The following is a 25,509-nucleotide window of genomic DNA, read 5'->3' as shown; positions in this document are numbered from 1 at the left end:
CTTCCCCAGATTAACCAAAGATGAATGACAGCCATGTTACTTATAATGTGCAGAGAGTTGCCAAAAAAGGCATTTGAAATCACTTTAGTCCATTAAGTGTAACATTAAATCCCAATGAAATTTAAGTTTGAATTTTATAATGTATCTTAACCTGATGCCTCCATTTCTAATTAGTAATTTATTCCTTTTGACTTCCTAGAAGGTTGCCCTGCCAACACTAAACCCTCAATCACAATCCGGCACTGACTAGTTTCTAGTGCTCAGATACAGACTGATGGGCAGCCACACTATTCTGCTGCCTGGATGTACCAAAAAGTCACTGATCGCCCTGGCTGGCGTGGCTCAGTGGATTGCATGTCAGCCTGCGAAACAAAGGGTTGCCGGTTTGATTCCCAGTCAGGGCACAGGCCTGGGTTGCAGGCCAGGACCTCAGTAGGGGGCACATGAGAGGCAAGCACACATTGATCTTTCTCCTCCTCCCTGTTTCTCTAAAAATAAATAAATAAAATCTTTTTTTAAAAAGTCACTAATCTCCAGGAAAAAATGAACGTCTTTATTTTATCGATTGCTTAGCATACTCAACTAAAAATATTAATTGGGAACTTCCTATGCAGATATAATTTTGTTACTTATTAGATGGTCATCAGATATGAGTTAAGAAATACTGCTAGTGAGCAGAGTTTGGAATTTAGTGAACTAAATTGTATGTATGTAGATATGTGTATAGATATGTGTTAGGCAAAGTGGAAAGAAATGCTCTCAATAAAACGTTAGTTAAATCTAAGTATTTCTGGATATCAGTAATTTTTATGAAACCCTACAGGGGTCTAACAGAAGTCCCAGCACTGATAATTTCTCCCCGTTATTTTTTAAGTGGCCTTTTGTCCTATGGGACTACATCTTTATCTTCATCTCTGTGGTCTATCCCAAGCGACAACATTTCCAAACATATATTTTACTAGGAAGGAATAGTAAAGTGATAAGTGATTATAGGAAAATAAACAAAGTTATAGGTAACTTACTAAAAATGATTTTAATGACAGCAGTATCTTGCTTTAAAAATATACATAAATTTTTCAAGCCAGACAAGTACAAGTTTTGGTTTGAATCACTTTGTGCCCAGATGATTAAGGCGCCTGGCCCCAAGTCAGAAACGTGTGTGTGATGTCTCAGGCCTGCCCACAGGCAGCTACACAGGTTTAACCTGGCCGGCCTCACAGGGCGAGCCGCCTGTCCCACACCAGACGTGGTGCATAGCCAATGCATTGCCGTCTCTGAAGGGAGCAGCAGATGAGGACTCAGGACTCCTTGGACAGCTGTGTTCTTATGCTGTCTGTGTGATCAGTCTAAGCACTTCCATTAGGTGTCTCCAGATACCTATGGCAGAGTCTCCTGAGACCTCTTTTGTGGGGAGGGGAATGTGAAGACACCTTTTCCATTCTGACTCAGTATTTTTAGTACTCTGCCCCCCCCTTAAGCTTTCCACCCTCTCTACCCCCACATCCATAAAATTACAGAATCCTTTTGTTCAGTCCCCCTTGGCAGTGAGATGGCTTGCAATTCACCAATTGACCACGTCTGTGTTGATTCACTTGACCCTGACTGGAGCCATTTCATGGGGGTGAATGCAACAATGGGCGAGTCAGTACTTTCTCGAATTTAGCTCCTTGCTTATATTTTTGCACTAAGTAACTAAAGGCTTGCATGTTACTTTCATTTTGGCTTGTGGTGCCAATAATGTACAATGACACCTGTCAGCTCAGCTATCTCTAGCTAGATTAGCCCTTAAAGTTATCTACCTTCTTTGAGCCTTTTGGGGGCACAAAACTGGGATAGAAATACCTTTCTCATTGTAAGTATGAGAGATAATATAGTTGGATTTCCTAGCATAAAACTGACATTCGATAACAGCAATTTCGAGACCATAATCATAATTGGAAACTTGAAGGATCTCCAACAACAATAAATAACAGTGATTTAACATATGAATCATTGTATGCCCTGGTATAGAAATTTTTATAAATATGAATGATAAATCTTGTGTTTTCAAACAACACATATTTTCTATAGGATATCATTCAGAAACTTCAGAGTCAACATATTTTTGCATAAACCATGTTCTAATTCCAGCAATAATCACCTGATTCTCCTATTTTTACCAATAGTACTATTATTCTTTGAGTTACTAGGACCCAAATTTTTGAGTCTTATTTTGTGCCTGCTTTTCCCCATGATCAGCTGCTAAACACAAAACATTGCTGTACATTCACTTGTGAAAGAAGCAGACCCTCACCTGCTATCTACCTGTCATCCTACTAGGAATCCCACACAAAATATCACCCTGTGAGTCCCCACCTTTACGTACCACATTTTTGTTCAATGATAAACAAATGAGCAAAACTTAAACAAATGGACTTCTTACAGGCCAAGTTAATAAGTGATCAGAGGCACTCAGTAATTTTTCAGTATTGATTCAGACTTAAGAAAATTTCATTCCCATTAATCTTATCCTAAGAGCCACCATAGCAATGGGTTGGTTGATTTTATGCCTCCTGAATATTATTTATCTATTTTGGCCTTCATAATTTTAAGGTATATTTTAATTACTCATCTAACAAATATAATTTCAAATTTGTACCCAAATAAGTTTGGTAATTAAGGCAAACTGCATAAGAAATGTCAGCATATTACTTAAGTAAGATCCCAGGTAAAGCATTTTCTTTAAGTCTTGATGTATTCTTGATTTCTTCTGTTCTGATTCTCTCTCAAGTTACCTCCAATTTAGGGCTACACTGAGATTTTAGTTGGTACATATAAGATTTACTGTATTTTAATGTGTGGTGAGGTTAACTCCAACTTTAACAAAAATAACACTTTCTAACTGATTAGCACTGCACTGCACAAGGGTATCTTTTTCCTTAGAGGGAACAGATTCTAGTAAACATGGTGGCAATGATATATTTCAACATCAGTGTGTACTTTTTTAAAGCCCTGAAAAGTCCTTGAAAAGTCCCTTAAAGGCTAATGCCATTTTTCCTAAGCAAATTGCATAATCACATATACCTTTCTGTTACAATAATTGAGTTCTTTTGACTACTCTACAGAATGTAGCTTGTATATTCTACTCTATAAATTTGTATTAGAGAAACATGTTTTATGTAATATTAAGAGTCTGAGAGATAAAGAACATATCAATTATTTTTACATTTTTCAGTGAGAAGGTAAATATTAAATATTTTATAAAATATCTATTAAACTCTATATAGTTTAAGATAGTATTTAAAGTTGATTTTTCAGTCTTATATTTAGATGTAATAAGATAAAGTCTTATGAGCAAATGAACAAGAGAATTTAAATGAAGACAAAATATTCTTGTGAGGAAAGGAAAATGAAATCTCATGAAATTTTTAGTATTCATGGGGTGTTAGTCTAAGGATGTATGCTTCGTTTAACATAATTTTTCCACAGATCTCTATGGCAGTTGCTGGGATGTCTTTTCTTTTCCTTACGAATAAGAAGGCCATGAGTTAGAGAGATTTCATGTCTTCCCAGCATTCACTTCCGTAGGAAATGATGGCGCAATGGCAGAGTACATACCTTTCATTGGTGCATACCTTTGTCAGGCCAGACATTATGTTAAGGTCTCTAAATGTCTTTAAACAGTAGGAACATTTAAGGTCCTTCCATCTCTACTCAACACACATGAACACACACACAAACTGTTCCTAATGTCAAATTTTATCACCAAATTGTGTAAATAATAGCTGCCTCTTTTATTCAGTTAAATTGCCGGGAGTTAAAAAGTACATCTTACTGAAATATCATGCTAGAGTGTATAGGAACCATAGATGTATATATTTTTAAAAATTGTTGAATTGTAATTTTAAAAGAGTTAACAATTCTCATACAAATATAAAATGAACATAAGACAAAGATTTATTTAACTTCTTAATAAAGAAACCAAAAAGATGATAAGACTACTTCAAAGTCTATTTGAGGAGCAAGGATTTATATAATTTAGGGAAGGCATGCTGAAATAACCTTGTTAAGTTAAACATAAAAGTGGTTGATATCCTAGACAATCAAATAATAATTTTGGTGCTATCTTTTTTATAAAACATAAACCACTTGCACCTTATTTGGACAACATATACACAAAACCATGCATGACCACAGAATCTGTGACTTAATGAGTGAAATGTTAGACCACAGTCCAATATGATCTTAAAAGATACGTCATTGTCACATATATTTGCAAGGTATTGATACGTTGTGTCAAGCAACTGATTCCGAAGCAGCAGGGAGAAAACAGCCCTGTCATCGCCTAACCTGGGTGATGAGCCTGTGCATCATTGCAAGCATGTGCACCTCAGTTAGTTTCTCCCTAAGAGAAAAGTTGTGCTCGTTTGTCTTGTACACAATAGTGGTAACCCAGGGATGACTGTCTTATTCCCATGCCACAATTTTTCTTTCCATAATTAAAATTAATCTTACAACTATAAACTTTAGAACTGTAGATTATAAAATAATCTATGATTTACCCCACCCCCACGGTAAACTCACACATGCTTGTTGACTCTGTTAAAATTCATTGATAAGTTGTTAAGGAAGCACGTTCAAGTTAAATTATTAAATGTAAATATGCCATTGTGAAATAGAAACAAATAAAATAAGAGAAGGATTAGTATCCTCCTTCTGGACAATTGCTGGTTTATACTTTTTAGGCAAATATCATAAAATCACAATGAATTTTTCTCATTGAAAAATGTTTTATGAATCATAATAATGTCAGTATGAATCTGCTTGAACATTGGTTAGATAAATTTGAGAGTGTTTTACTAGAGTCATATACAATATCATAAATACAACTAATTTTCAAGAGGAAAAACCATAGTTTATAAGCAATTGCCAATTACCATGCTTCACTTATATAACTTTGATTTCATATACCCCTGCATCAAGTTCCCTGAGTGAGCAAAAAACAAAGTGTTGTTTATTAATAGCATTTTTATTTCCTTCTCTCTTAGAAGAAAATATAAGACTCCTACCTCTGCCAAAACCTTGCTAATTGAACAGAAATAATATAACAAATCCTTGACAGAACAACAAAATTGGATGTTTTACAACTTCTTTTCTCTTTGATTAATCAACTCTAAGAGCCTTCTTAAATGTCTCATCCCCAAATTAGAAGTATTCAGAAATATAATGTTCATAGCCTATGTAGATATTGTTACAGGTCAAAACAATCTATGATACTCTTTCTTTATTAGAAGTCAAAGTGTAACTTTTGTCCATTGAACAAAAAAGGGAAGATAAGAAAAATATGAGTTAACAATTATTGTGGGAGTGATTAGTTGTATTTCTATGTAAAAATTTTTCCATCAGTTATGCTTTTCCTTATGTGAGGAAATTTTGATTTTGTACCCTGTGATTGTTGGTATTTTGAAGTCATTATTCTACTGTAATAATGGAATTTTTTCCCTTGGTATTTTAAAAATAAATTGTGTAGTTATATCTCTCACAAGCTGGGCATTATTTAAAAGGTTAGGAAGAAAGTTAACTGTAATTAGAAGGCAATGGGAAGTTTACTATGAAAGGAATTGTGTGTACCTTGGGGGATTTGTAAGACCAATTGACTGAAGCTTTATACCTTTAAAATGATGCTTGCTATTCTCCTTTGCTATGGAACTTAAAAGTTGCTTAAAATTTTATAGATGCATTATTTGTTTAAGTTATAGTTTTACCCGCATGTGTGGAACAACATGACTAGACAAAAATTAACTACAGAGAGACCCCAAATTATTATTGAAATCATGCAGTTAAAAATCAACTTCATGTTGGGAGAACTGGACAGCTATGTGCAAAAAAATGAAACTTGAGCACCAACTTACACCATACACCAAAATAAATTCAAGGTGGATAAAAGACTTAAATATAAGCCATGACACCATTAAAGTCCTAGAGGAGAACATTGGCAAGAAAATCTCAGATATTTCACGCAGCAGCTTTTTTACTGATATCCCCCAGAGCAAAGGACATAAAGGAAAGAATAAACAAATGAGATCTCATCAAAAAGCTTTTGCGTGGCTAAAGAAAACAGTATTAAAATAAAATGAGATCCAACTGTATGAGAAAACATATTTGCCAATGATACCTCAGATAAAGGTTTAATCTCCAAAATACACAAAGAACTTACACGACTCCACTCTAAGAAGATAAGCAACCCAATTAAAAAGTGGGCAAAGGACTTGAACAGACATTTCTCCAAGGAGGACATACAGAAGATCCAGGGACACATGAAAAGATGCTCAATATCACTAGCTATCAGAGAGAGGCAAATTAAAACCACAATGAGATACCACTTTACACTGGTCAGAATGGCCATCATAAACAAAGCAACAAACAACAAGTGTTGGAGAGGTTGTGGAGAAGAGGGGACCCTAATCCATTGTTGGTGGGATTGCAGACTGGTACAACCACTGTGGAAAACAGTATGGAATTTTCCAAAAAAACTAAAAATAGACCTGCCTTTTGATCCAGCAGTTCCAATGTCAGGATTATATCCTAAGAACCCTAAAACACCAATCCAAAAGAACCTATGCACCCCAATGTTCATAGCAGCACAATTTACAATAGTCAAGAGCTAGAAGCAACCTAGGTGCCAGTAAATGAATAGATAAAAAAATTATGGTACATATAACAATGAAATTCTATGCAGCAGAAAGAAAGAAGGAGCTCCTACCCTCTGCAACAGCATAGATGGAACTGGAAAGTATTATGCTGAGTGAAATAAGCCAGGTGTTGAAAGACAAATACCATATGATCTCACTTTTAACAGGAAGCTAGACCACAAAACAAACAAGCAAGCAAAATAAAAACAAAGACACTGAAATAGAGAACAGGGGGACAGGGACCAGAGGGGAGAGGGGAGGGAATTTCAGGGGAAAAAGGGGAAGAATTTACAGGAACTAGTATAAGGGACACATGGACAACAACTAAGGGGGGGTGGAAATGGAAGGAAGGTGGGAGGCACAGGGGGTGGGCTGGGATGGGAGTAAAAAACAGGAAACTGCACTTGAACAATAATTAAATAAATTTTTAAAAAATCAACCTCATCCCTGGCTGGTGTGGCTCAGTAGACTGAGTGTCGGCCTGTGAACCAAAGGGTTGCCAGTTTGATTCCCAGTGTAAGGTACGTGCCTGGGCTGCAGGTCACGTCCCCTAGCAGGGGGCACAGGAGAGGCAAGCACATATTGATGTTATTCTCCCTTGATTTCTCCCTCCCTTCCTCTCTTTCTAAAAAATAAATAAATAAAATCTTTTTAAAAAATCAACTTCAGTATCATCTTCTCTATGGGTATAGATGTGTTGGTTCACACAGGTCTTGTGTTGAGAAGTAAATGAGTTAATATAATTTTAAATGACATATTATAATGATTGATAACTACTAAATGTTCATCTGTTATCACTGTGTTATATACTATGCTATCAGTGTAAATATATAGCTCTGTAATCAAATGCAAAAAACTACTTTTACATACTAAAGGGGAGGGCAAAAATAGGTTCCAGTTGTTGGCATGGAAAACAATGTAATAATTAGTAAATAATACAAGAATAAACTCTGTGTTTCACATACTCACAAAGATAAACCAACTTTTGCCCCACCCAGTATATTCCAGCCCTTTATTAAGTTACTGTCTTTGCTTATTCTTAGACAGACCAGGGGGCTTTCACTTCACTGAATGTACTATGCTATCTATACGCTGTTTCCCAAGCATCCACATGTACCACTCCTTCACGTAGCCGCCATCTATACTCCAACACTAGTGTATTCCTAAATGTCTTCTATAACTCCAGACACTTAAAATAGGCTTCCCTTTTTTATTCTTTACATATCTGTATACAAAACATACAAATATACACATTTCTGATACAGTTTAACATTGTATTACTAATTGTAATGCAATTGCTTTCTTTTTGATTCCTTCAATCTGTGAGATTTTGAAGACTGACATAATGTCTCTTTTAAGTATATCCTCAGCACTTAGTTGAGTGACTGAAAAAGTGGAGCAGTTAAATCAATATTTGTCGAATGCATGAAGATTAAACAATGACCAACATTGTGTTTCCCCTCATGTTTTGCTCGCCCCTCTCATTGCATATAATAGGAGATTAAATTGAAGCTGTCGTAAAAAATCAATATGCTTAATGAGAAATGTTATTAAAGAAATGGAATCTGGAAATTGTTGAGCTGTTTTAGGCTTAAGTGATTGATTGCCAATAAGCATCAGTTGATTTATAAGTATGCACGTGGCTACAGTAAGTAAATGAAATCCCTGGTAAGGTTTTAACTATAAAAAAAATCTTCAAATTGACCTGATATTGTAGTCCCCCCTTACCTGTGGTTACAGTTTCTGCAGTTTCAGTTACTCATGATTAACAGCTATCCAAAAGTATTAAGTTAAAAATTCAAGAAATAAACAATTCACAAGGTTTAAATTGCATGCCCTCTGAGTAGGGTGATGAAATCTCACACCTTCCCACATTGTCCTGCCTGGGATGTGAATCCCCCCTCTGTCCAGTGAATCCATGCTGTGTAGGCTACTCACCCTCTAACCATTTAGTAGCTGTCTGAGTTATCAGATTGACTGTCATGAAATAGCAGAGCTGCTATTCAAGTAACATGTATTTTATTTCATAATAGCCCCAAAACACAAGAGCACTGATTTAGCAATTTAGATAGGCAGAGAGAAGCTGTAAAGTGCTTCCCTTAAGTGAAAGGGTGACTACAATAATAGATATTTTAGAAGAGAGACCACATTTATATAACTTTTATTAGCATATTGTTATTATTCTATTTCATTATTAGTTAGTATTGTTAATCTCTTATTATTCCTAATTTGTAGATGAAACTTTCTCACAAGTATGAACGTCTAGGAAAACACATAGTATATACAGAGTTTGGTACTACCGATGTTTTCAGCCATCCATCCACTGGGGGGCCATGGAATGAAGCAGGTGGGGGGAGGCTACTGTAATGCATAATTCAAATGTAAGAAACTCACTTTGTCATTTGTTTTTTGTGCATTGAGTAACAAAAAGTTGAACAGGTGAGGGCCCTAGTGCTAAAAGTTTCTAGTCCATTGATTTGGGATGGTGAACACACAATACAATAAACAGATATGTATTATTGTAGAATTGTATACCAGAAACCTATATAATTTTGTTAACTAATGTTACCTCCATTAGTTCAGAGAAAAATTAATACAATAAAAATAAAAATACTCAGTTTTATTATGACGTAACAGGTACTATAGTTACTCAACAAAAATCTTAAAAATGTCGAAATTAGGCATAAGAAGAACCTGTCTATTCTTAAAGGATGTAAAGGGTTTAGGGAGATGAAGGGGGCAAGGGAAGGACTTCCTATAGAGACAAGAATTGTGTTCAGAGATGGTAGCAATAATACAACCTAACACAGAGTTTAGCAAGTGTTTTAAAGAGGCTGTAGTGAAGAGTGAGTATGTGTGAAAAGAAGATTTAATAGAGAAACCGGCTTTATAAACCAAGCCAAAATTTTTTTTGAAAACTACAAGAACCCATTAAAAGAGTTTTAAAGAGGAAAGGAAAGAGCTGTATGTAAATTTGTGAAGATTTGCCTGGCTTTAATAAGTGTAGATTTATTTACATATATCGATTTTCCTGAATTTCTTGAGTTACATTGGTTAACTAAATAGACTTTGAAGTGCACACTTTTATGGTGCATCATCTGCATAACATATTGTGTGTTCACCACCCATGGCCTTGTCTCCTTCAATCACCATTTATTCCCTGTTTGCCTCCTTCTACTGCCCCCCACCCCCTTCCCTCTGGTGATCACTATACTGGTATCTGCGACTGTAAGTTTTTTTTTATGATTTAATACCATTAGCCATTTCAGCCAGCCCCTCTCTGCCCAAAGCTGTCAGTCTGCTCTAACTATGAGTGTTTTTATTTTTATTTTGTTCATTTTGTCTATTCAATTTCACAAATAAGTGAAATCATATAGTATTTTCTTTCTCTGGCTGATGTATTTCTCTTAGCATAATGTTCTCTAGGTCCATCCATGCTATTATAAATGCAATATTTTCTTCTTTTTTTCCCAATGGAGTACTATTCCATTGTGTAAATGTTCCATAGCATTGTTATCTACTCATCTACTGAGGGGCACTTGGGCTGGCCTATAAAAGCAAAGCAAAACATTCAAAGAAATAAATTGAAGGCTGACATAATTACTGAAGAAACAATAATGGGAGGCAGAGGTCCTTAAATTTTTTTTAAGATTTTATTTATTTATGTTTAGAGAGAGGGGAAGAGAAGGGGAAAGAGAGGGAGAGAAGCACCAACATGCATGCGTAAAAGGATCATTAATTACTTGTCTGTCGAATGCCCTCCGTCGAGGGCCTGGCCTGAAACCCAGGCCTGGGCCCTTGACAGGGAATCAAACTGGCAACTTTTCGTTTTCGTGATGATGTTCAACTCGCTTAAGAGATGCAGGAGTCAGGGCTGGAGTTGCTTAGATTTGAGTTTAGATGGATAATCGTGTTTAATCAATGCAGAAAAACAAATTTAAAAAGCAAGTATGGAACATATTATATCCTCTTGGACAGCTTTTAATAGAGAAATAGAGATTGTTCTCCTGTTCCTCCTTTGCAATAGAAGGCTGAACAGAGTGTCTACCTAAACTATTGTATTTACTAACCTCTCTAGTACAGTTATTGCATTTACTGCTCATCACTGACCCATAAACTGTTGTGAGACTTCCAGGAAGAAGTACCATTTATCTTTCACATGCTTTGTGCTGCCATGAACCTGGATTATAGATTGATGGAATGTAGATTGGTGAATGGAGCTCCAAAAGTCCTCTTGAACCCTGAGATGACCTTGAGAAGGAAAGCCATGCTCTTGAAATGGCAGAAGAAGAAAAGAGTTTGAGTTCTAGCTGTTTTGTGGAGCAACCATGCCAGCTATGGACAGTATATTCTAGTGAAAAATAAATTCTTGTGGATTTAGACCACTATTTTTTGGTCTCTTCTACTTAGTGCTAAACACAACTGTTAACATAGATCAGACAGATGTAGAAATCAAATCACAGAACAAATACTAAGCATGAGAAACTAATAAAAATCTGAAAAAGAATGGATTAAATTTCCATGAACAGGTCAAACTTTTAATCTTAGTAATATAAGCCATAGTATCAGTTGTAGAAAAATGGCTTAATACAACATTCAAGCCAATTTGTGTTTCATGTAAATAGAGTGCTAGACTTAGCAAATAAAATATGATACCTAATTAAAGTTGAAATTCAGATAGACAAATATAATTTTTGTATAAGTATGTCCCATGTAACATTTGGCACATACCTATAAGAAAAAATATTTATTGTATATCTGAATTTCAAAATTACCTGAGGGTTCTATATTTTATCTAGCAAGTTTATCTGTAAAGTTGATGAAAGTGCTAAGACTATATATCAGGCTATTTTCAAAGAAATAATATTTCCATAGGGGTTTACACTTGTTATTAAACATGACTGAATCGAGATACTAATGGTTATAAAAATAACATATTTTATTCAACACTTGGTGTGTATCATTGGATTTTACCATAACCCTTCCTTTTATAGATGAAGAGACTGAAGATTAAATTGCTTTAATCAATTTATTGTGTTACATAACTGATAAGTTATACAACTAGAATTGAAATTGAGATTGGTATGATAATCACTTGATTTCAATATTGAATAAGGACCAGATTATAGTAAAACTTAATTAATGGTGGAAAAGTACCAATATTATAAATAATATGCATTCAATAATGGCTAGCATTTTTAGACCTAATTTTTCTCAGAAACAAAGGAAATAAAAATCTCTTCTATCTGGCCCTGACTAGTTAGTTCAGTTGGTTAGAGCATCATCCTAATACATCAAAGTTACAGGTTTGGTCTGCGGTCGGGGCACACAGAAAAATCAACCAATGAATGCATAAATAACTGGAACAATACGTGGATATTTCTCTCTCTCTCCCTAAAATAAGAATAATAACAATTTAAAAAAATCTCTGCTACTGGAAGCCTTACTGAAAATTTTCCTGGTAAAGTGAGAGTATCTAAAAATAGAGCTGTGTTTTCATTTCTCCCATTCCTTTACTTTCGAACTGCCAATTCTTTTAGCCAATTCTATTTTCTTATGATGCTTCTCTCAAATTTATATCTTTGTCTCTATACTTGCCTTGTCTTTCTTAATCCAGTTTTTCTACCAGCTGATAAAAACTAAGGTCAATAGGAGAGTCATGTTCCATAGTTCTCATCTGCATACCCTGGTTGTAGCTGATCAGACTAGGATTAGGACTCAGTCACAATAACACCAGTATTGAAATTTGTGTGCCAACTTCCAACTAAAACAGCATTATAAAATGAGCCAATTATCTTTTCCAGGAATTTGGGCAGAAAGAGGATTAAGGACACAAAACAGAGGAAAATAGGAAATATACTGTAGATGAGTGAATTTAATGGTATATCTCTAGAACAGGGATTAATACCAGATTGCTGATAGGGAGATACATTAGCATAATTCCTGAAGCTGGATTAAATAGAAAAAAAGTCTTCCAATTTTAGTTGCTATAATTGGATAAAAGTTGTTTCTGGTGCTTCTTGTGAGTTATCTTATTAATACATGTATTCTAATGTTGAATATCTATTATTTTAGGCAGATCGAGTGTATCTTTGCTCCTTGAAATGTGTGTTAGGAGAAAGAGAGCAAAGTGGAAGAGAAAGGGAGGAGGAAAAAGAGAAGGAGGAGAGGAAACAAAGAACCTGGTTTAACTGAATATTTGCAACGAGCCTCAAAGAGTGTAACCAGCTTTAAAAGGCGTATCTTAGTAGTTCTCTCTCTCTCACACATACACACACACAACAAAAATGAGTTTATTCTATTATTTTTAATTTATGATTAGGAAGTTGGGGCATAGGGAATTTAAATAACTTGCTTGAGGGCACATCACTCCCAAGAGGCTGAATATTAATTGAAACGTAGACAGTCTGTAACCCCAGCACTTGCTGCAAACTACTCTGCCATATTGTCTCTGGCAGTCCAGTGATGTCTTTTTATTCATTTGATACAAAAGAGGAAACAGGCCGAATGAAAGGCTTCAATCATCAATTAAATATCAATCAGGCCCACACATAATAGCAGAGAATATTAAATATATTTATAATATATAGGAACCAAAATTATTTGAAATATACTTTCCAAAGGGCAACAAAAAAACTACCAAAATCTCACTTGTACACAGTGTTTAAGCTTATCTAGAATCAGTCAGGTTCTGTAAACAACCCAGCTGTACTACTTATTAGCTCAGCCTTGGGCTCAATGCTTTTAGCATAACTCCCTCCAGTATAAAAGAAGGATAAGTATCCCTGCTTCATGGAGGGAATTGTTTTTAGGGCTAATGAGATAATGAAGTAGTGAAATAATGAGTAGTAATATGAATTCATTCTATTAAATAAATAAAATTAGGTTTGCAATTAATGAAAGGGCTGTCTTCCACACATAAGAATGGGAATAAGTGAATATAGAAGAGAATAGTTATGTTACTTTTGAAATATCTATATTATTTTTATTTCTTTTTTAAAGATTTTATTTATTTATTTTTAGAGAGAGGGGAAGAGAGAGAGAAAGAGAGGGAGAGAATCATCAAAGTGTGATTGCCTCTCCTGTGCCCCCTACTGGAGACCTGGCCTGCAAGTCAGGCATGTGCCCTGACTGGGAATTGAACTGGTGACATTTTGCTTTGCAGTCCAGTGCTCAATCCACTGAGCCACATCAGTCAGGGCTAAATCTATATTTATATATTTGTTTGTTTATTTATGTATTTATGTCTTTTGAGCTGTTATTTTTTCATGGGGATGGCTGTGGTGGGAGGTGGTGGGAGGAAAATGGAAACAACTGTACTTGAACAACAATAAATATATATTATTTAAATCTTTTATAATCAGAAGGTATTATATATTGACTAGGTATTATATACTAAATCTTATGTATGTTAGTTAAAGAATCACAAAGACTATTGTATATTGTCACTGATTCCTTTTGACATGAATGACATTTATAAATTTAACTTTACATAATCTAATGGGAATTAAACATACTTATGAAAATAAATGAACTAATAAAAGGGTCTAAAACAAATTCACTTCTGAAATTTGAAATTCTTTGCTTATGAAAAAAGTCAGAAAGCAATTTACTATGGCAAAATCATCATGATTTTGCAACACATCAGAAATCCATATCTAACAGCAAAAACCTACATTTCAAGAAGATGCTTCTGAACATATTAGATCAAAAAAATTAATTAGACACATTCTTAGTGGCAGACAATAGAGCTCATTCCAGCTAATTTTAAGCAGAAAAGGAACTTAATAAAGATATTAGGAAGCTCACAGAATACCCAGAAGAGCAAGAGCACTAGTCTTAGGCAAGGAGGAGTCAAGAAAGGCGGACGAGCAGCAGTTGCAGCTGGGTGACTAAACACCTGTTGAAACTGGACACTGGCCACTCCAGGGTTTATATAACTGATGTCATATATGTGCTGAAGGCAGTATTTAAGCAGGAGAAAATATGAAACAAAACATAATAAGTAATATTTATAACTGTCTTAGTTCCCATTTTATCTACATTGTAAATGTATTTAAGTGTATTAAATGTATTTAGATAACCTGACAGTTGATGTCACAGTACTCTAAGTGGCAACACCAGGGACATATTTTGGGAAATGGAATGAATATTTCTTCTTTCAGAGATATCTTTGGCTATTCTCTGCAGTTTTAGTTGAATGCTTATCAACTTAATTAAATATAATTTGAAGTAAAATCAAAACTTTTAAAATATTAGAAGTGCTTTTAAAATTCTCAAAATGTATCAACTCCATGAAATGTATCCAAAATAACTATATCCAGTAACTTTCATGTTATTGATTCTAGAATTTATCTGATATTTATATCTATTTTAATTAGTAATAATCATGCCTTGGATAAACCTCATTGACTATGATACTGCCACTGTGCAAAGCTAATGTTTACATACATTTTAAAGACCTAACTTGCCTATAATCATTTTTCTAGAAATCTGAAGTTTTTAGAACAGAATCAAAAATTAAGAAGTAAGCAACTTAATTTACAAGATCCATGCATGAGAATAGGTCCACTTTTGCAAGTTGTCTATAGAATATCACACACACCATACTCTTCCTTACTTTTGAAATAATTCAAATGAGCTAATTTTGAGATTTCTCAAATCATAGCATCTAGAATACATGAGCTTCTTGAAAATAATAGTGGAAAGGCTGATAATAAACAGTGAGATATAAAATGAAAGATAAAATATAGATACGAGGCATAAAGCAAACCCAAGTAGATTTTGTCCCAAAGAATCTTGAATGCCCCTGAGATTACAGCACATTCTACACCACAATGTCCTTTAAAGCTTAGGAAATTAAACACTACTCTCCATGTACACTCTGAGGGAAGTTTCCAGGTGTAAGCAGATTTAGAAAATTTTCATTAAAATAAAAACTACTAAAATTGCAGAAGTTTCCTGTTTTTGAATAATTCAAGGACATTAAACAAATATATTAATTAGTAACAATGTAACAAATGTAACAAATAGGAGTGACTCTTTCATTAGCAGTTCTTTATAAAGCAATAAAGAATAAGGGTATGATAAAAGATGGCTTTCTTGAATGATAATAAAAAGTAACTAAAATGTATATGCAAAGGGATCATAAAACCCCCAAATCACTGAGTTAAAAGATTGCCCCACCTTATTTTCATAGACAACTCATGACATAATTTTTTCCCTTCTTTAAAGGTCTAGGATGATGTTCACTATTGGATGCTCACTTTTAGCAGGAAGCATGGAAGAAAGAGGTGAACACCTGAAGTCTGTTCTGTTTTTGCTTCATCTTTTGAGCTGCACCCTATTGGACTGAGTTTAGATTCTGAATCTCTAGGAGTGAGCCAAAGTGGAGAAACATTTCTTCATTCTAGGACAGTAATGCTTTTATTTGTTTGATTAATATTTATTGTTTCTGACACATTATGAAGATTTTTAGGCCAAAACTGCCTCTTCCCACTATAACACCTCACAAGCTATAGGGTGTGGCTCAACCAAAATAGCAAATAGAAGATTAATTATTGGTAATTAGAGCAATTCTGAAAGTTGGGCCTTTGTGGTTTAAGTTTATGTGATTTCATACCCTCACCGTGCCCCATAACCTGCTTACCACACCTGAACAAGTGATCTGGATAATTTAGATACTTTCAGATGATCCACAGTGCACCTCCTGGTCAGCAGAATAAATGTGACAATGTTCCAACAATTCTCTTCTACTCTACATGCAATATTCATTAAGCTCCTTAGACTTCACAAAGTCTAGAGTATTTCATGTGGAATATACAAATTACCAAGAGACATCTATTTATGTGCTTACGTTGATGTCTTCCAAATCTAAATTGTTCAGAATAATATTGTTCCTTTTCCAGATGATGGGCGGCCGCAGTGCTCCCTGAATGGCACAGCTCAGAACAGCACTTTGTCCCACGGTTGCCGCTGTGATGCTCAGCTTCTGGTCTTCAGGAAGACTCAGCTGGATCACCTCTGTGGAGATAAAGGGTCAGTAATGTTGATGAGCACACAGTTTTGTATAAAGTGTTTAAATGCTAGTAGTGATGGCTTTAATTTAGATAAACATGAAGGAACCTGTGATGAACTAAAAACAGAGTAAATTGTTTCCAATAATAGGTCAGAATGACATTTCAACTTGATTGACAAGCATCCTCATGAGGCTAAGTACTATGAAACACGAAGTGAATATCAGAAGTAGAGTTATAATAAGTCTGGAAGTCGCACCCAAAAGAGAGATAAATTATTTAACTGCCAAATCAACATGTGCTGTATCATTGGCATTGAAATAAAAATGAAGTTGTTTATTCACTGATAGATTTATATTGTAGGTGACGTGAGATCATTGCTGGCTGGCTTCAGAGAACACTAGCATAGCTGAATAGATAAAATGCATCATTATGCTGGGAAACATAAATTGACTCTAAAAGAATGAGATTTTATTTGCAAAGTTGAAGGAGGAAAAACTGAACTTTGCCAACCAAATAGCAATTAAGTAAAATTCTGTCAGCTGCCTTTATCAAGACAGTGTTGGTACACACAAGTGCTTCATGATTCCTAAATTTTCAAGTTAAGTATCATATTTTAACTAAACATTAGTTATATTTCTTCTAATAATTATTCTGAACCAAAAATATAATTAGTAACCTGGATCTGGCTCCCCCCCCCCTATTTTCTGACAACCCTCACCACCTATGGGAATTAACAACTCTGTCCTGGACCTGAACAATGACTTGTGTAATCCTATTAATTTTCACCCAGGTGAAACCAGCCTTTCAGTTCTTAGTTGACATTCACAGACACTGTAACTTCCAGTGCCATGACTGAGTCATGCATTTAGAGTTTGCTCAATCTTAGCCAGGTCAGAAATATTACAAATCACTATTCTATCTGAAATTTCCATGGTGGTTGGGGGCACAATAACTGTCCTCTGTTCCTTTGCTGTGGCTGATGGCATTTTCACGAGGGGGAGGGGTTGAGTGGAGAAAGTGGTGGCTTAAAATCTATACTATTACCATCAGGTACAATCATTGCTGCCTGCTTTACAACCTCCTCCTACCCATTCCTTTTCACCATTATACCGTGTTCTGTCTGAATCTTGTCGTCTTCTCGAGGAGGAAGAGAAACGGTAACCAAATGAATTTTGTTAAATATTTATATAAGAAAAAGAAGATAAGAAAGATGAACAGTGAAAGGACAGCAAACTCACAGTTACTAAGAACCACACCTAAAACAAAAGCAAACTAAGAGGAAAGCTAGATCAGGAGTGGAACCATAGAAATGAAGATCACATGGAGGGTTAGCAACAGGGGAGTGAGAGAAGAAGAAGGGGGGAGAAGGTACAGAAAATAAGTAGCATAGATGGTAGGTAGAAAATAGAAGGGGGGCAAGAATAGTAGGGGAAATATAGAATCTAAAGAACTTGAGACACATGGTCATAAACTAAAGGGGGGAATGGTGGGGGAGGGGTATGCAGGGTGGAGGGAAATGAAGAGGAGAAATAGAACAACTGTAATCGCATAATCAATAAAACGTATTAAAAAAGAGTCAATAAATAATTCTTTAACCGTTTTGGTATTATTACAAATAGTACTGTTAACAACAGCACACATCTTTGTATCAGAAGGTCAGGAAAACCCTCCCAAACGCACGAGCTAATTTAAAGTTGTGATCTATGATGCCACGGGTCACTGGCTGCCACCCCATTATCTGATGAAAATAAATAGAAGTTAACTGACCCTTATATTTTGCTACATAATTTCTAGTCTCTAAGTCTAAAAGACAAGGTTATTGAGTTATCATTGTTTTGTTTTGTCGGAGGAGCAGGTAGGCATGGTTTTGAAATGATAAATCTCTATGAGAGACACTCAACCCTAGTTCATTTTTTGGGTCATTGAATCACTGAAAAAAATATCATATTGATAACAAGCATCTTACTCAGACACTTGTATAGCCATTTTAATGTTCCGTAATGACATTTATCCACATTCACATTATATTTCAGTGTATCCTGAATGATAAGAACATAAGAGATATTTTCAATCTGCTTTTCTTCACTACTGATTCTGTTATATTTATATTTATATAAAATCACAAAAAGAAACAGTATTTGACCAATTAAGCAGAGAAAAAATTCAAATTTGCAGACACAGTGATTTTTTTAACATTATAAACTATACGAAGAAAGGGCATTATAAAGGTAAGAATGTGATATAAAGTATCATGTAATAATTCTTAATAATTTTCCAATAACACTCCTAAACTTTAGTTTCCGGTTCCTCATAAAATCATGTAAGACATAATGGGACATCTGGTTCTAAAAACGGCATGTTCACATTGACTATCCCGACATTTTGAAATACAACTGCTATTACCTCACCTTGGAATCTCTTCACTAACCTTCCGCATCTGGTGGAGGTCCCAGGCCATTCGAACTGGTTGTGCTTTTGGTAGTTACACATTATAATGCTAATTGGATAATGTGAACATGTTAGAATAAATGCTGAGATTTGGCACAACATTATATGGGAAATCTTTCTAAAGTGTAATTTTTTGAGAGGATGTATAATTAGAAATAAGAATTACTATCCACCCAGGGAATATTAACATGCACAAAAATGCTTTTTCATTAATTTGGAGATTACATTTTTAAATGATTTTCAAGACTATCTCAGTAATATGTATTATTAAATAATGATATGCATTTTTGAAACTCTTCAGATTTTCTTTTCTGCATATTTCATGCTATGTTTCATTTCTTTCTTAATATATTATCTAGAACTACATATACAAATTCAATTATGTTCACTTGTTACTTATTAAAATCAAGTGGTCTTTTCTTTAAATAATTTAGTAGCAAGACTCATTTACCTATGTTGCTGTCATGCTCATCTTTCTCATTTTTCTGACAGTTATTACCAAGCAATGACTTCATCTCACAAAATCACAAAAGCATTTTTATTCTTTTTTAAAAAATACTTTATTTATTTATTTTTTAGAGAGAGAGGAAGGGAAGGAGAAAGAGTGGGAGAGAAACATCAATGTGTGGTTGCCTCTCATGTGACCCCTACTGGGAACCTGGCCTACAACCCAGGCATGTGCCTTGACTGGGAATTGAACCATTGACCCTTTGCTTCATAAGCCCGTGCTCAATCCACTGAGCTACACCAGCCAGGGCAGCATTTTTATTCTTAATTTCTAAGTTTTATCAATAATGTTTTAATGGTGAATAAAATACTTATAGAACATTATATTTATAACTTTTATAGATAAATGGTGATTATGTCTAGAATGCATTAATAATCTGAAACAATACCTATGAATCAATCTATAAATGGATTTAAAACTTATTTTAAGAGCTATTGGTTGTTGCTGAGTGTTTGTGTCTATTTAGGAGATTACAGTTAGAAACATGAGTTTTAAAGAAAAATATTGAAAATAACATAATCAATTATGTTTAATCAGTATTTTATAAATATACATTAATGAGAACATAATATTCTATAGCAATCCACTGATAAACTTCTTATGCTGGTTAATGTACAGACAGCTGCTTTGCAACAATGACATCAATAGTTTTGGTGTCTCTCCCCATCCTTTTGGCTCCAATGATAATGCATGCATAATCACAGAATATTAAAAGTAATCTGATGCCCTGACAAAAACATATAGGGTAGGTATAACAGATAATACTGAGTTAAAAATATCTCAGTACTACTGATATATACATTTTGCTTCCTATCATGGCCCTCGCAAGTACACAAAGAAATAGCAAATGCTATGGTATTTCCTCTGATCTCATATTATGAATGAAGACTATGAATACCATTTCCAGGCCAGTGTTTTTCTTCTGATTAATTAGGAAAGCTAAGAACAAGTAAAATAGTTTCCCCCTGTGGATCTTCTTCTTGTTTTCAAAACTTGGCTTAGAGGAAAATTAAGAGCTTATTTTAAAGGAATAAAAAATTATTAAGTCTTTGGCAGAATCTGAAGCGAGAGACAAGTATAGCTGAGTACAACTTCAACCACAGCAGGTAAGTAGTCATAAAACATCTGTTCCAATAGCCACTAGGTGATAAAACTAGTAATAGGAACTTGGGTGAGAATAAAAAAAGTATGTGACATTAAAATAGAACAGAATGGGAACAAAATACTATGAATATTTGTGAAATAAGTTAGAAAGAAGACAGTTTTAGTAATTTTCATTGAAAATTCATCATTTCAAAATCATAAGAACATAACTTATCATACACAGAATTCAGTCCCTCTAAATACCTATACCTGTTTAAGTTCTTAAATTCAGATTATGTTGAATATTTCATTTAATTTACTTAAATACTGGTCTCATAATTTTATTGCTCTAATCATGCTTATGAATCCTCTTATAAGAATGAGACCCAGAAGAAATTTTAGCAGAAATATTTTTAAATAACATGTATTTCCCCTTCTCTATTTCGCTAAAATAACTTTCTAATTAAAAGCAGAAAATAATAAAATACTTAAGTCGGAAACACATCTCAAAATAGATACTTAGGAATCCTAGATGTTATTCTTATAATAAGAAAATGGCAATTACTTAAGGCTGAACTCCTTAACTAATTGGGGTATTTTGATGGTATCTTTTTCAAGAAGTAGTTGATTTGAAAATAAATGTTAATGTTTACCTAATTTAGGTATGCCAAGATACATACTAACTTATTATAATAAAATGACTAGAGCTTTTGATACTAATTGCTTATCTATAAACAGTTGTATGCTTGTATTATAATTTGTATTATTAAAATAAAACAAAAACTTTAATTATTTATCAAGAGATCTAGACACTTTTTTCCTTTCTTAACCATGGAGCAGATAATTTGGACTAACTCTTCCACTGAAGAACTAAGACATTAAACAAACAAACAAATAAATGACACTGAACTCTTTTAATATATCCTAGTACAAGTACTGACAAAGTAAGCAAAAAAAAAATAACATATTTTTAAAGCTTGAAAGAGATAATAGTATAGAGAGGAACTATGTAGCCAATGCCCTAAAGGAAACTATAACTTAGAGCAATGGGATTGCACCTGGAGTCACACGTTGCTTTGGGAAATTTTCCCATCTTGACAAGGTGACTAAGAGGCCAACGTGCCCTTCTGCTTCTTCTTGTTCCTCCAGGCACCTGGGATAGGTACAGTAATGGCTTCTTCCATCTCTGTGTGAGGTGCTATACTGTGCAAATTAATGTATGGGCTGCCACTCACCATTACCTGGGTGTCTCATAAGACATAAAGCTTTACATTATGGTAAAGCTCTACTCTATGGTAAAATAATATCATCCTAGTCATGGAATCATTGTTATAAACAATTTTAAAAATAAAATATCAAGCAAACAATCAGAGATAACATGACACACAAAGAAAGAAAATGAGAATGAATTGAAATAACATATAATAGCAATGCTCCCTCCAGGATTAACAGATTTATTTTTGTGAAAATAAAATCCAGTTTAGAAATTTTGACAAAGAACTTGAATCTATAATCTATAAACATTATAAGTTTATAAAAGAACCAAGTAGAAATTATAGAAATAAAATATGTAATAGTTTAAGAATTAAACTGATATACTTACTAGCAGATTAGACACAGCAAGAAAAGGGAATTAGTAAACTGGAAAAGAGATTTAAAAACTGATGGAATGAAAAAAAAAGGACAAAAATCATCACAAGGTGGTGATTGCTGGGGAGAAGGGGATAAAAGGGGACTGAATGGTAGTGGGAAAAGTAAAATAAAGATAAAAGTATATGAAAACACACACGATGGATCTTAGTTAGTAGATGATAAGGATTATCATATAAATGAAGGCTACTGAAAATATTTTGTTGCGCCTGTACCAACACACTTAGATATTTAACTTAAAATATTTATACTCATCAACACCGAATATATCAAAATTAACATGAATCTGCTGTAACAGAATTTTTACTTTGAGCACTTTATTTCAGAAAAATACCTGAAAAAAAACTTATTCCAGTGCTCTGCATTCTTGCCCATTTATTCTTCAAGATTCAACCTAACTGACCATTTTCTCATAAGACCTTCCTTGGTCCTCTTCCAAATTTTCACAATATTTTAGGTAATTCACACTGTCTCCATGATTATATATTAACTTTAAATCATTTTTGTTAAGTCTATTATTATCTACTAAACGAAAATTCTTTAAAGATAAAAAAAATTTGGAAATACAGGTGAGGTTAACAAAAATAAATGTATTTGAAATCTCAGAAAGAGAAAACTGGCAGAGGCAACATATGAAGAAATGGTAGCTGTGGATTTTCTATAAATGTGGAGGGACACCAGTCAATGGATTAAGAATTTCATCAAGGTTCATACAAAGATAAACTAGAATTATTCACACCGAGACACTGAAGTGTAAAACCGAAGATAAAGACAAAAATAAGTCTTAAAATTATGCAAATAAAAAAATACAGATGGCCTTCACATTAAGGAGAGTTAGATAATTGATATCATCAGCAAAAAGGGAAACGAAAAGTATTGGAAAAATAAAATCAACCTTGGAATTCTATATACCCAGATAAAAATCAAAACAAAGTAAAAATATTAAAAAGGAACTGAAAGTTTGTTTGTAGCAAATTGCATTAAGGTAATTTATGAAGAGTAGTGTTCTTTGATCAGAAGACAATGACCCTGGATGAAGCTCAAAGATGTGAAAGGAAAGGAGAGCAAAGATGTTCAAATATGATGCCAAGTTTAACATGAAGCTTCTGTACTTCAAAAATACCTGACTATATAAGAGAATATCTTAATAATCTTGGGATAAAGGAAGATTTCTTAAGCAAGACACAAAAAATTCACCATAAGGGAAGTGATTTACAAGTTTGACTACATTATCATTTAGATTGTCTATTCCTCAAAAGACATTATTGAGACCTAAATGCAAGTTGCCAAATAAGACAGTTTTGTGCCATTCACAAACCTAGCAAAGACTGTATAATCACACAGAAACTTCATTTCTTTAATAGGACTTTTTCTCCATGCTCTTTTGATTAAAACTGGCCTTACCTGGCCCCCGGCCTCTCCTGTCTCCTTGTCTGCACATCCACTACCTTAATTATTAAGCCCTCAGGACAATGAGGTTCTCATCAGCATTAATTACTTTTAGGAACAAAGTCTTGGGGTCTACTGATCACAGAGACATAATTTTAGTCAAACTAGAGGTAACATCTAAGCCTCAGTTGTCTTTTCAGCTCCAGATCCAAGAAAGCAGTGAAACCAGAGGCAAGGATACTATGGTTGATATCACAACCGGATAAACTGATCGACTACCCCTACCCTAGCGTTGACCAGTCAAAAGAGACAAGGACCCTGACCGTGACTCTTAACTCCTGTAGTCATTGTGATGAAAGTTTTTCTAATTCTTTATAACTCATCTCCTGTAAGCCATCAAGGAGTGAGGTCTTGGAGCAGTAGCTCACCAAACCCTTACTTTATCTGCTGCAAGCTTTTGTTCCTGTTCAATTGGGCTTAGATGCATTCAGACAGACCCCTTTAGTCCAGTAACAGTTACATATGAGGAACTAATAAAGATCGCCTGAAAATCAATAAGAAAAATACTAAGAAGTCCAAAGAATCATCAACAAAAGACTTGAATAAACGCCTCGTGATTAGTTGACCTATAGAGCTAAGAAAAATCTGAAAAAGCGCTCAACCATAAGTGTCATCAGGGAGATGCAAATTTAAGTTGACTCTTTCAGATTGGCATAAATTGTCAAATCTGGTGATAGAATCAGGAAGAATATAAAGCAATATAAATTCTTTTTAATAAGATTTTATTTATTTATTTTTAGAGATGGGGGAGGGAGAAAAAGGAAAGAAATGTCAACGTGTACTTGCCTCTCTTTAGAGAGAGAGGCCTACAACCCAAGGCATGTGCCCTGACCGGGAATCAAACCAGTGACCCTTTGCTTCACAGGCTGGCACTCAATCCACTGAGCCACACCAGCCAGGGCTAAAGCAATATAAATTCTTATATACCTTAACCAAGTGTGTAAATTCATATACAAACTTTTCTCCATTGGGAAGTAACATCTGTTGTAGACAAACTAGATCTGCTAGTTCATGTTTACAAAAGCCAAGCTATCCATCAGCTTTGCAGAAGCCTAGAGTATGATATAGATAAAACAGAGTGTTAAGGTAGAAAACAGAGTGTAAAGGAACAATGTAGGTAGCCACATATAAATTTTCAAGCTACCTTTCATATATGGGCAAAGAAAAAAAATGAAGCCATATAAATGGGGAGAGAAGAATCTGCTAAGGAACGGGACAAAGGAATCCTAAATTTATCCTGAAGAAAGGGAGCTGGTAGAGAGGAAAATTCAAATAGTAAGAATGATAATGCGATTATTCCTGCCCTAAATTCTGAAAGACATGAGAAGGACAGAGAATCACAAGCATACATAAAAGTATTTAGCTATTACAACAAAAAGTCATTTTTTCCTATGTCATTGGTGGGATTTACAACTTATGGGGAAATGTATAAAAAGGCTTTAATAAAATATTTTCTTTAAAACAATGAAACGAAGTCTTTTGTACAGAATTGGAGTCTCATTTTTTATTCTCTTTATAGCTGTAATAAGGACAATAGAACATTATAGACATGCCTGCATTTTTATCACACTTGAGCAGTTTTACATGTTAACAAGAGGGAGTCTCATTTTCTTTTTTCATCTCTTTGATATTCCTTCTGTGGTCTTATGAATATTGCACAATTACCATACAACTTTTTTGG

General features: G+C 34.3%; 1 protein-coding gene and 1 pseudogene across 4 annotated transcripts in view; both read right to left on the bottom strand.

Annotated features, from left to right (window-relative positions):
• Positions 1-25,509, bottom strand: part of FSTL5 (follistatin like 5) — a 542,536-nt gene that overhangs the window by 162,613 nt on the left and 354,414 nt on the right. For all 4 annotated transcript variants that reach the window (XM_053658143.1, XM_053658145.1, XM_053658144.1 and 1 more), the window contains exon 7: positions 16,528-16,694. In XM_053658143.1, coding sequence (XP_053514118.1) covers positions 16,528-16,694 — 167 coding nt within the window. The remainder of the gene's footprint in view (positions 1-16,527; positions 16,695-25,509) is intronic.
• LOC128626403 (uncharacterized) lies at positions 14,961-15,109 on the bottom strand (annotated as a pseudogene).

Source organism: Artibeus jamaicensis, unplaced genomic scaffold (assembly GCF_021234435.1).
Source record: "Artibeus jamaicensis isolate MK-2021 breed Jamaican fruit bat unplaced genomic scaffold, CSHL_Jam_final scaffold_537, whole genome shotgun sequence".
In the NCBI taxonomy this organism is placed as follows: domain Eukaryota; kingdom Metazoa; phylum Chordata; class Mammalia; order Chiroptera; family Phyllostomidae; genus Artibeus; species Artibeus jamaicensis.
This window is presented reverse-complemented; position numbering and strand designations above follow the sequence as displayed.